Source organism: Drosophila subobscura, chromosome U, assembly GCF_008121235.1.
Source record: "Drosophila subobscura isolate 14011-0131.10 chromosome U, UCBerk_Dsub_1.0, whole genome shotgun sequence".
Classification (NCBI taxonomy): domain Eukaryota; kingdom Metazoa; phylum Arthropoda; class Insecta; order Diptera; family Drosophilidae; genus Drosophila; species Drosophila subobscura.
The window spans coordinates 12,801,116-12,813,398 of NC_048534.1; the positions used below are offsets into that span (position 1 = coordinate 12,801,116).

The 12,283-nt window shown below is 50.5% G+C and overlaps 3 protein-coding genes across 4 annotated transcripts; 2 read left to right on the plus strand and 1 right to left on the minus strand.

Moving 5' to 3' along the window:
• The first annotated feature begins 87 nt into the window (after positions 1-87).
• Positions 88-6,589, plus strand: LOC117900301 (neither inactivation nor afterpotential protein C). Of its 2 annotated transcripts, XM_034810615.1 has the most exons (14): positions 88-218; positions 604-930; positions 989-1,852; positions 1,909-2,846; positions 2,907-3,199; positions 3,261-3,532; positions 3,588-3,874; positions 3,931-4,080; positions 4,143-4,240; positions 4,312-4,365; positions 4,972-5,159; positions 5,212-5,627; positions 5,684-5,960; positions 6,021-6,395. In XM_034810615.1, exons 2-14 carry the CDS (start codon positions 646-648, stop codon positions 6,393-6,395), a joined length of 4,497 nt encoding a protein of 1,498 aa, XP_034666506.1. In that variant the 5' UTR covers positions 88-218; positions 604-645. The 2 variants fall into 2 exon arrangements, with proteins under 2 accessions (XP_034666506.1, XP_034666507.1); XM_034810616.1 differs by lacking the exon at positions 88-218 and having other exon boundaries at positions 646-930; positions 6,021-6,589.
• Positions 6,576-9,423, minus strand: LOC117900302 (MTOR-associated protein MEAK7). Its single transcript, XM_034810617.1, has 7 exons — positions 9,204-9,423; positions 8,329-8,553; positions 7,949-8,264; positions 7,513-7,886; positions 7,332-7,438; positions 7,185-7,278; positions 6,576-7,122 (listed from the first exon to the last, which is right to left on the minus strand). The coding sequence occupies exons 1-7, from the start codon at positions 9,330-9,332 to the stop codon at positions 7,018-7,020; spliced, it is 1,350 nt and encodes a 449-aa protein (XP_034666508.1). The 5' UTR covers positions 9,333-9,423; the 3' UTR covers positions 6,576-7,017.
• Positions 9,424-9,956: 533 nt separating this feature from the next.
• LOC117901872 (armadillo repeat-containing protein gudu) lies at positions 9,957-12,184 on the plus strand. The gene is made up of 3 exons (XM_034812829.1): positions 9,957-10,665; positions 10,722-11,973; positions 12,037-12,184. Exons 1-3 carry the CDS (start codon positions 10,052-10,054, stop codon positions 12,175-12,177), a joined length of 2,007 nt encoding a protein of 668 aa, XP_034668720.1. The 5' UTR covers positions 9,957-10,051; the 3' UTR covers positions 12,178-12,184.
• The last annotated feature ends 99 nt before the right edge of the window (positions 12,185-12,283 follow it).

A 12,283-nucleotide genomic window follows, 5' to 3' on the forward strand; every position in this document is an offset into this window, starting at 1 on the left:
GGTGTTTTCTGTTGCCACTGCTGGCTACTGCCCATCGAGATTGCGGGGCTTCCTGCCTTCCTCGAGTCGATAGACCCATAGTAAAAAACCAGCGAATGCATTTGACCAGCCTTTAGTTGGCTTACGGCAGTGATACGTGCTGCATGCGTGCGGTCGGTTCGGAATTCTAATTGGAAACACACCAACATTACCATCAAGCTACCAAGGGAACAGCAGAGGTCTGTGTGCTGAAAGGATCAAGGATTATGTGTTGAGTGTTGAAAAGTTGGAAAGTTACAGAAAAGCTGGAGAGATAAACAATAACTAAAACCAAGTGAAGTGATGCGAGAAAGGACTAGAGGATATTCCCACTAAAGCTCTTCCAATTTAAATTTATCTGTAACTTTTGCAGCTCCAATTGAAGCGAAAGTTATATTCGAATGGATTTTAATTCCCTCTTTTTAAAGCTCCCATAAATATGCCAAGACAAACCCCTTTCCAACCCAGTTCATTCTTCAGTTCTTGCGTAACCAAACGAAGCCCTGACAATGCAGACACGGAACCCCAAAACCCCATTTTTCAATACCTCTTTCTGCACTTTTAAACCAATTAACAATCCCACAGAATTCTAGTTCAACCGTCGAAGGAAAGGGAAACTGAATCAGGATGTATTTGCCGTATTCGCAATTGCCGGATCCAACGGATAAATTCGAGATCTATGAGGAGATAGCCCAGGGTGTCAATGCCAAAGTATTTCGGGCCAAGGAACTGGAGAACGATCGCCTGGTGGCCCTGAAGATCCAGCACTACGATGAGGAGCATCAGGTGTCCATCGAGGAGGAGTATCGCACGCTCCGCGACTACTGTGCCCATCCCAATCTGCCCGAGTTCTATGGCGTCTACAAGCTGTCGAAGCCCAATGGACCCGATGAGATTTGGTTCGTCTTGGAGGTGAGTGCGGGAGTAGAGAGTCCTTAACAGTTCCCGAGACTCAATGTAATCCTTGCAGTACTGCGCTGGCGGAACCGCCGTGGACATGGTCAACAAGCTGCTGAAGCTGGACCGCAGGATGAGGGAGGAGCACATCGCCTACATCATCCGGGAGACGTGCCGGGCAGCCATCGAGCTGAATCGCAATCATGTCCTGCATCGGGACATCCGTGGCGACAACATTCTGCTGACCAAGAACGGACGGGTGAAGCTCTGCGACTTTGGGCTGTCCCGGCAAGTGGATTCGACACTGGGCAAGCGGGGCACCTGCATTGGTTCGCCCTGTTGGATGGCACCCGAAGTGGTGGCCGCCATGGAGTCCCGGGAGCCCGACATCACCGTGCGGGCAGATGTCTGGGCTCTGGGCATCACCGCCATTGAGTTGGCCGATGGCAAGCCGCCGTTTGCGGACATGCATCCCACGCGGGCCATGTTCCAGATCGTGCGGAATCCGCCGCCGACACTGATGCGACCCACGAACTGGTCCCAGCAGATCAACGACTTTGTGGCCGAGTGCCTGGAGAAGAACGCCGAGAATCGTCCCATGATGGTCGAGATGGTGGAGCATCCCTTCCTCACGGAGCTCATCGAGAACGAGGAGGAGATGCAGTCGGATCTCGCCGAGATGCTGGAGCTGTCGAGGGACGTGAAGAACCTCTACAAGGAGCCCGAACTCTTTGTGGATCGCGGCTACATCAAGCGTTTCGATGGCAAGCCGGAACGCATGTATCCCGAGGATTTGGCTGCACTGGAGAACCCCGTGGACGAGAGCATCATTGACTCTCTGCGGAATCGCATGACGACGGGTGAATCGTTCAGCTTCATAGGCGACATTCTGCTGTCCCTGAACTCGAACGAGCTGCCAAGTGAATTCCCACCGGAGGTAGGCCTGCTCTTTGCTGCTTCTCTTTTCTCAGCCTAAAGTCTGTTCCCCCGCAGTTCCATGCCAAGTACCGCTTCAAGTCGCGCTCGGAGAACCAGCCGCATATCTTTTCCGTGGCCGACATTGCCTACCAGGACATGCTGCACCATCGCGAGCCGCAGCACATTGTGCTGTCCGGGGAGAGCTACTCGGGCAAGTCCACCAATGCCCGACTGCTGATCAAGCATCTGTGCTATCTGGGTGCCGGCAATCGAGGCGCCACCGGGCGCGTGGAGACCTCCATCAAGGCCATACTGATGATGGTGAATGCCGGCACACCCGTCAACAACGACTCCACCCGCTGTGTCCTGCAGTACTGCCTGACCTTCGGCAAGACGGGCAAGATGAGTGGCGCCGTGTTCAACATGTACATGCTGGAGAAGCTGCGCGTGGCCACCTGCGATGGCACCCAGCACAACTTCCACATCTTCTACTACTTCTACGACTTCATCAACCAGCAGAATCAGCTGAAGGACTACAACCTGAAGGCGGATCGCAACTATCGCTATCTGCGCGTGCCTCCAGATGCGCCGCCCACCAAGATCAAGTATCGCCGCGACGATCCCGAGGGCAATGTGGAGCACTTCCGCGAGTTCGAGAACATCCTCAGGGACCTGGACTTTAGCCACAAGCAGCTGGAGACGGTGCGCAAGGTGCTGGCTGCCATCCTGAACATTGGCAACATTCGCTTCCGGCCATCCGGCAAGTACGCCGAGGTGGAGAACACGGACATTGTGTCGCGCATTGCCGAGCTCCTCCGCGTGGATGAGAAGAAGTTCATGTGGTCCCTGACCAACTTTATAATGGTCAAGGGCGGTGTGGCCGAGCGGCGGCAGTACACCTCGGAGGAGGCGCGCGATGCACGCGATGCTGTGGCCAGCACCATTTACTCCCGATTGGTGGACTTTATTATCAACAGGATCAACATGAACATGTCCTTTCCCAGAGCAGTCTTGTAAGTCACAACACAGACTATAAAACGTAGCCTTAAACTATATTTAATCTCCTTCCCTAGTGGCGATTCTAATGCCATTGTTATCCATGACATGTTCGGCTTTGAGTGCTTCAATCGGAATGGCATGGAGCAGCTGATGATCAACACGCTGAATGAGCAGATGCAATACCACTACAATCAGCGCATTTTCATCAGCGAAATGCTGGAAATGGAGGCCGAGGACATAGACACCATCAACCTGAACTTCTATGACAACAAGACGGCGCTGGATAATCTGCTGACCAAACCCGATGGCCTCTTCTACATCATTGACGATGCCTCACGCTCTTGCCAGGATCAGGACTTGATTATGGGTGAGTTTACACTGTCATTACCCCCTAAACTATTATAAACTCTTCTGATTTCCCATATCAGATCGCGTTTCGGAGAAACACAGCCAGTTTGTGAAGAAGCACACTGCCACTGAGCTATCCGTGGCCCACTATACGGGGCGCATCATCTACGATACTCGCTCCTTCACCGACATCAATCGTGACTTTGTGCCACCGGAAATGATTGAGACTTTCCGCTCCTCGCTGGACGAGAGCATAATGCTCATGTTCACCAATCAACTGACCAAAGCTGGCAATCTAACAATGCCCTTTGAGGCTGTCCAGCATAAGGATGAAACTGAGCGCAAGTCTTATGTGAGTTGTTGTCTCTTAAACCCCTGAAAACTCTACAAAACCCTCTCCCTCTTAGGCCCTCAACACACTGAGTGCTGGCTGCATCTCGCAGGTGAACAATTTGCGCACTTTGTCGGCCAATTTCCGCTTCACCTGCCTGACGCTGCTCAAAATGCTCAGCCAAAATGCCAGTCTGGGAGTGCACTTTGTGCGCTGCATACGCGCGGACTTGGAGTACAAGCCGCGTGCCTTCCACTCGGACGTGGTGCAGCAACAGATGAAGGCTCTGGGTGTCCTCGATACGGTCATTGCCAGGCAAAAGGGTTACAGCTCTCGACTGGGCTTCGATGAGTTCCTAAGACGGTAGATAAAACTCTTCTCTTGACTTTATCATAACTTTATGTACGATATCCTTACAGCTATCAATTTCTCGCCTTTGACTTTGATGAGCCCGTGGAAATGACCAAAGAGAATTGTCGTTTATTATTCTTACGCCTCAAGATGGAGGGCTGGGCTCTGGGCAAGTCCAAAGTGTTTTTGCGCTACTACAATGATGAGTTCTTGGCCAGGTAGGAAACCCAACCCAAGGCTTTCTTTAGAGACTTCTTTAACATATTTTTGCTACCCCCAGAAACTACGAGCTGCAAGTGAAGAAAGTCATCAAAGTGCAGTCCATGATGCGAGCCCTTTTAGCCCGAAAACGTGTCAAGGGCGGCAAAGTCTTAAAGTGTAAGTTTCCACCTAAAACTTTATGGAAAATTGCAACCCAAAATGTAAACTCTTTTCTACCCTTTGTGTAGTGGGCAAAAAGGGACCGGAGCATGGCGATTTGGCTGCTGCCAAAATACAAAAAGGTAAAAAGAGTCAAGTTGATAAGCTTAAGGAATACGATGAGGAGCATATCGACATAAGTGAGACGCCATCCGAGGCCGAGGAAATGTTTCTCGAGACGCGCATGGATGAGGCGCTCGCGGCAGTGCGAATATCAAAAATAGAGCAGGCATCGGCCGAAGAGGAGAATCCACAATGAAGTAATCTCGTACACGTATCATTATGTCACTAATACTATATCGCAGTGTAGCACTCGATCGATAATACTCTACTACTACTACTCGTACTACTACTACCAATAAAAACTCAAACAAATGTAATCAAGAATCAAGAAAATTCCAACTACAAAACTAGTGGCAGGTGGCAGGTGGCCGTAGGGATAGTTAAGCCGCTTAGTGGCTGCCACCCCGTTCCGTAGTTACATTTTGTGATGCAACCAATCGGCTTATAGGCCCTCCCCCTCCCCACTCCTGCTCCGAGACATAACACTTGACGAGGCGACACCACAGCGCGAGAGATGGATGAATTATAAGTGCTGCGTAGAAAAGAAATGAAAATTTAATTAAATTAAGGTGACTTCTCCCTCTGACCCGCTCTACTTTCTTTTCGCTCTGTTTCTGTTCCTGCAGCCTATCGTGGGTTCCGTGACCGCGTTCGCCTGCCGCCGCTGGTCAACGAGAAGACGGGCCAACGGAACGAGAACACCGCCGACTTCATTCGTCCCTATGCCAAGAAGTGGCGAGAGAAGTCCATCTTCCAGGTCCTGCTGCACTACAGAGCGGCGCGCTTCCAGGACTTCGTCAATCTCTCGCAGCAGGTAAGGACTCGATCCATTGATGCGAACCACTGACTCATCGATCGCCCTTTAGGTGCACATCTACAACCAGCGCATGGTCGGCGGCCTCAACAAGTGCACTCGGGCGGTGCCCTTCGAGCGCATTAACATGCGGGAGGTAAGCTCCGCACAGCTGGGACCCCTGCCCGTGCCCATGAAGAAGATGCCCTTCCGCCTGGATCAGATACCCTTCTACGACACACAGTACATGGTGGATCCGGCCAATTCGATATCGCGGCAAACGTTTCCCAATCAGCTGCTGGTGCAAAACCTCGAGGACGATGAGGCCTGGGACAGTCCGCTGCAGCGCAACCCCTCGATGACTTCCTGTGCACTGACCTACAATGCTTACAAGAAGGAGCAGGCCTGCCAGACCAATTGGGACCGCATGGGAGAGAGCGATAATATTTACAATCAAGGGTTCTTCAGAGATCCACAGCAGTTGAGGAGGTAAAGGCAGACAAATTCTACCCAAAACCGATGGAATATCAACCTCTCTTTTGCAGAAACCAAATGCAACAAAATATGAATGCCTACAACAATGCCTACAACAACTACAGCAGCAGCAGCAATCCGAACTGGGGTCGCTCCGGCTCGCGTCGTAATTCCCTCAAGGGCTATGCGGCGCCACCGCCACCACCGATGCCCTCGTCCAACAATTACCATCGCAATAATCCCAGTCAGCAGCAACAGCAGCAGCGTAACTATCAGCAACGCTCCTCGTATCCACCTTCAGATCCCATAAGGGAGCTACAAAACATGGCACGCAACGACATGGGAGATGTAAGTGGGTCCAAATTCTGACTTTGCACTTGGAAATCCTTCACAATTTGTACTTTGCAGAACTCCGAGGAGCCTCCGTTCAACTTCAAGGCCATGCTGCGCAAGACAAACTATCCCAGGGGCGCGGAGACCAGCACCTATGACTTCAACAATCGCCGGGGGTCGGACGCCGACCAGCAGCACACATTCCAGGCGCCCAAGCTGCGCTCCACTGGACGCCGCTACGACGATGAGGGCTACAACAGCTCGTCGGGCAACTATGGGATAGCAAGAAACTTTGGCCAGCAGCGGGCACCGCCCCTGAATCAGAGCAGCTCCAGTGTGGGTCGCAGCTTTGAGAACAGCAATGCCAGATCCTTCGAGCAGGCGGGCTCCTATGTGGAAGAGGAAATTGCACCGGGAGTGACACTATCCGGCTATGCAGTGGATATATAAACAGCCCACCAGGCAGCTCCCACATCGATTATCGGCTTTAACATTGTGTGGATTTCATGTGGAACTTAAATGTTAACTAACATACAACTGAATTTTCTTAACATTGTTTCTGCTTCCAAGAGTATCCCTTGGTGTGTGTCCAAAATATATTCTAGCTTTTAGTTATTTGTTAGCAATAAATTGAATTCAGCAAACACATTTGCATTTTATTGACGCAGGATTAAAAGAATAATTCGACAAACTAACATTGCTTATGAATTTTTGTTGTAAATGATTTCAGATTCTCACTTTTTAGGGTCTAAAACGCAACAACAATACTCTCAGTATTACATACATAAACTATATCCATTATACACTGTATATATATATATATATAAACATTAATAGCTAAACAAAACGTCTTGTAGGAATGGATTGAACAAATACTCTTTTGCTCGCAGGATCTCACTTTTTGTGTTTTGTGTTTCTGTTTTGTGTTGGATTAGGGGACTTTCGATAGGGGGGGAGGGGCTAAAGTAAAATTGAATTAAAAATTTTAACTGCACACCCAAAATGGGCATGGTCTCGTAAATTCTTGAACATGATAAAACCAAGCTTGCATTTGGCTAACATTCAGATAATATCAATCATCCATGCCGGGCTCACGTAGACCATCTGAATGCATTGTCTTGCCGGCAATTTCCAACATTGCGCGATCCTCCAAATTGCCATCTAAGATTGAGCGTTTCTACAATGGATTGCAAAATATATTTAAAGATTAAATTTACGTATATTTTAGGCATAACTTACCTGACCATCACCACCTTCTTCATCTTCGCCTTTGACGGGTAAATCGCCCACGGCCCAGACCTCCATATTGCGTATTTTGAACTGCTTTCGTTTGCTTTAAATAAAAGAATATTTAATGCTGCATTTATACATTGTGTTTATGCTCACCTTAGCTGCACATAATCTCGGTATGTGGAACAGGTTTCCACACTTTGTCCATCGCCAAACATGCAGTCAATCCACAGGCCCCAAAATTCGAACTGTCCACCCATTCCCTGCTCAGCCAAAAGCAAAAGTAAAACCGGTAATTAGAAGGGCAATCAATCAATTGTATAAGAGCATGACTCACCAGGCCATTGGGCATTGTCTGCTGATTCAAATTCAGATACTGATAATGATCGTTGTAGCCGGTGGCCGAAAAGCACCGCATGGCGGGGCTTAGTGTGAACAGCAATGAGCTATCATCGCCGCAGAATTGCGGCTTCAGAGACCACGATTGGGACGCATAGCCGCCAAAGATGTACTGATCCTCGTCTTCGATGAAGAACAACGTGGGTCCCTTGTCCACGATTTTGCCCAGCATGGTGGAGAAGCTTTCGCCATGGATTTTCGATGAGAAGAGAAAACGCCACTTGTGGCGCAGCTCGCGGGTTAATTGAGCGTTAATGTACAAGACGTGCGGCAGTTCGATGATTGGGCGATACTGACTATGGCTGGGAGCATCTGCAAAAAGGGGGAGCATAATAAATATCTCAGCGATAATCGGAGCATTGCTTTTGCCATACCACACAGCTCTGGGAGTATGGGAATTTCCACTTCCTTGATTATGTGACGCTTGCTGCCGCCATGACGGGAATACAATTGAACGAAAACCTCGCGCCACATCAGCAGAAACTGCGGCGTGACGTGCAGCCAACGTTCCAGTGCTTCACTGTGCATACTATGCTCCAGCTCCTTGCCCATGTTCCGCATGAGACCCTTGGCTAACGAGCAAGCCGAACGCTCTGTGGTGAGGAAGCCCAACTCCTGCCAGTCCTTGATGCTGGAACCCTTGGCAGTGGTCTCCAAATGCACGTAGCTCTTGATGACGGAGTACAAATACTGCAAGCAGAGACAAACAATTAGCTCGAATGGAGCTCTCTGGGGCATCCGATTCGCTGCTTACCTGCTCCAGTTGCTTGACATTGAAGTGATCGGCTCCATTTCGTCGCAGGGAGCCCAACAACATGTGCATTTTCTGATCCATCGTGCCGCGCTCCATGATGTAGTAGGGTTCGGCGAACTTTTTCAGCGGTATGTTGACAGTTTGCTGGCCGGGCTTCGTTGGAATAAACAAAAACTGAGCCGTGCTCTCGGCCAGCGAACGTTCGATGGTCTGGGACCATGTTTCCTGTTTTCATAATAAATAATAAGCATCAATGGGCAAAAGGAAATGCGCATTGCGATATCTACTATATAAACAAGACATTAGTGCTGCTGTCAGCACATTCTTCCAAGGTCTGCGATATGCTGACACACACACACACACACAACGGCCCAGCCAAGTGCTTGAGCAGGGCCCCACGAAACGGGTTAATATTGTTTATTTTTAATTCAATTTTCATTTCGCCCTAATTGGGGGACCCCTTCCATCAAAATCACGATTAGTTCGTGATTCGTTAGCAAGCAAATTCAACAAAGCAAAAGGCAAACACAGCAAACACCGAGTGGAGCTAAGCGTCAAGCGCTCTGCAAACAAATTAGACAAATTATGAGGCACGTTGTGTGTGTGTTGCTGCTTGTGGAATTATCAATTGAAAACTACTGATAACCACACAGCCCACACATTTTCACTTGTCACGCAGGCAGGCAGGGCTGGGCATTCCGCTCGAAAACCTTGACCCTTTGACCGTGCCTGCAGCATGCACTTTTCCGCATCTGCTTTCAATTTACATTGATTTTTTTGACCCCGGACACGTGTCACACATGGCACGCGGTACGCGGCAGCGGCCGCGGCCGCCGCACACATATTGATCATATAGTATATCCTTCAACACTCACAACAAGTCGGTCTGAGGTCAGCCTTTCCAGAGCGCCGCCCGATGCATTCTTGTAGGCAGACTCCAGCATCCGCATCTCCTCGGAGGTGTACATGTTGTCCGACTCCCGTTTACCGCTCGCATTACCCATGGCGATGGCGTTTCAATTGTCAAACTAATTCGTGTAGCAGCTGGCACTGTTTATTGCGTTGGCGATCGGCGATTTATTGGAAAGGAAAAACGAAAACAAAACACGCTAGTAGTGTGACCGTGGATTTGTCGATTCAATATACCGCTGGACCACAAATATACTGAAATATACCTTGTCATGTGCTATTATGACATATATATGGCGAGGAAAAAACAAATTTAACAGCAACGTTCCATTTAAACAATTTGAAACACGTTACCTACCAGTTAACTAAACTTTCACTTAAACTAAACGCTACAATTCTTAATTTTATACAATATTGTCGTATGTATGAAAATACCAACTGGTCGACAATGGGTTAATCGTGCTCTGTTTGCAATCGCAAATCTTATTCCTTTATTTTGATATAAGTTATAAGATTACTAGGCAGCTAGCACTATCAGCATTGAACACTTAACTTTATCCTATTGAAGAGTTGTCTTTCCACAAGACTAGAAAGTAAATGCAGATATGTCGGAAAATGTCGGTATTTTTGTGCGATAACTGCAGTATTGGCAAACATACAATTTGTAATCGATAAGTCAACTACAGTAGGCGGCTTTTTCAAATTTCTGCTTGTGTTTGGGTTACCTAAGCAACCCACTTTCGTATTTGATCAATAGAAATTCCTTTACATAGAAAACACCTGCCACGAATAAATTCCGATACAAAAAATAAAAATGATTGGCACCGGTTCGAGCAATACAACGCGTCAGCGCAAGATTCGCGAGCAATGCGGCTCCTGTCCAAATCGCTTCTCGAAGGACAAGCGCCAGGTGGTGGCCGAGGATTCAGACTCCACTGAGGTGGAGTCCTCTACGGACGAGGAGGATCGCTGGAAGGAAGTGGCACGCACGGCCGAGATACCCGCCGACTACTACAACATCCAGAAGCTCGTGAAGTACATCAAGGCGGGCAACCAGACGGCCACCATTGTGTCGCTCTGCTGCCTCAAGGACTACGATCTGAGCACGCAAATCAATCAGTTTGCCATCCAGGACATTGGCGGGCTGGACGTACTGGTCAACATCCTCGAGTGCAGCGACACAAAGTGCTGCCTGGGCGCCCTCACGGTGCTCTCCGAGATTACGCTCAACATAGACATACGCAAGACGATTGTGGATCTGGATGGCATACCGCTGATTGTGGACATTCTGAACTCCTCCATGAAGGACCTCAAGACCATGGCCGCGGAGACGCTGGCGAATGTGAGCAAGGTGCGTTTGGCGCGCAAATATGTGCGCACCTGCGGGGGCATTCCCAAGTTGGTGGATCTCGTGGACATCAAGCTGAGGTGAGTCCTTCCTTCAGAGAGAGAGTTCCCTTTTGAGAGTTATCCTTTGAGCACAGCATCCTGCAAACTCCTCGCGATCAACTCAATGGCGACGATCTGGAGTCCCTCAACATGGCACGCGCGGGGGCACGTGCGCTGTGGACCCTCGCGGACTCCAAGCACAACATGGAGCAGATGCGGAAGAGCGGCATTGTGCCACTGATGGCACGCCTGCTCAAGTCCTGCCACATCGATGTGGTCATACCCATCATGGGCACGGTGCAGAAGTGCTCCTCGGAGCCGAAGTTCCAGCTGGCCATCACCACGGAGGGCATGATCGCGGACATTGTGACGCATCTGAGTGCCGAGTGCACCGATCTCAAGATGGAGGGCAGCACGGCCATCTACAAGTGCGCGTTCGACGAGACCACCAGGGATCTGGTGCGCGAGGCGGGCGGACTGGAGCCGCTCGTGACCATCATCAAGGACAAGACGGTGCGGGAGAACAAGCCGCTGCTGCGCGGCGCCACGGGTGCCATCTGGATGTGCGCCATTTCGGATGTGAATGTCAGCATGCTGGACAACATGCGCACCGTGAACCACCTGGTGGCTCTGCTCAGCGACGAGGACGACGAGGTGCTGACCAATGTCACTGGCGCCCTCTCCGAGTGCGTGCGCTTCCAGAGCAACAGAATTGCCCTGCGGCAGGCCGGTGGCTTGCCGCTGATGGTGGCGCTGCTCAACTCCTCGCACGCCCCGCTGCTCGAGAATCTCGCCAAGTCGCTGAAGGAGTGCGCCGAGGATCCGGACAGCATGCGCATCCTGGAGGACCTTGACGCTGTGCGTCTGATCTGGTCGCTGCTGAAGAACACCAGTGCCCGGGTGCAGGCCCACGCCGCCTACGCCATCTGTCCGTGTGTGCGCAATGCCAACGACTCCGCCGAGCTGGTGCGCAGCCTCGTGGGCGCCATGGAGCTGGTCGTGGGTCTGCTCAAGTCTCGGGACATTATGGTGCTGTCCGCGGTGTGCGCGGCCATTGCCACGATTGCCCAGGACCAGACCAATCTGGCCATTCTCTCCGATCTGCGGGTTATCTACAAGCTGGCGGACTTGGTCAACACCACAGACGATCTGCTGCGCATGAACCTCGCTGCCGCGGTGGCCGCCTGCGCCTGCTTCGGCAACAACACGGAGGAGCTGGGACGCCTGCGCACGGTCACCCCCATTGTCACCTACATGACCAGTGACAATCCCCTGGTGCATCGCAGCACGGCCATGGCGCTGGAGAAGCTCTCGATGGATCCACAGAACTGCATCACAATGCACCAGGTAGGCCACGCCCCTCCTCTCTCGTTCTGCCTGCATCTCATGTTCCCTCTCTTTCCTTTACAGAGCGGAGTTGTTCCCTTTCTGCTGGAGTGCATTGGCTCCACCAACAAGGAGCTGCAGCTGGCTGCCGCTGGCTGCCTGCGCAACATCCGTGAGTTGGCTCTGCGCGCCGAGGAGTATCTGCTCAAGATTGACGATGATTAGGTGGAGCTTGGGGTCTATTTTATCCAGTTGGTTTCTGTTTGAAATTAAAATATTTGTTGTCCCATTATAACAGCTATCTATGGCATTTATTTGGCGCTACATTTCG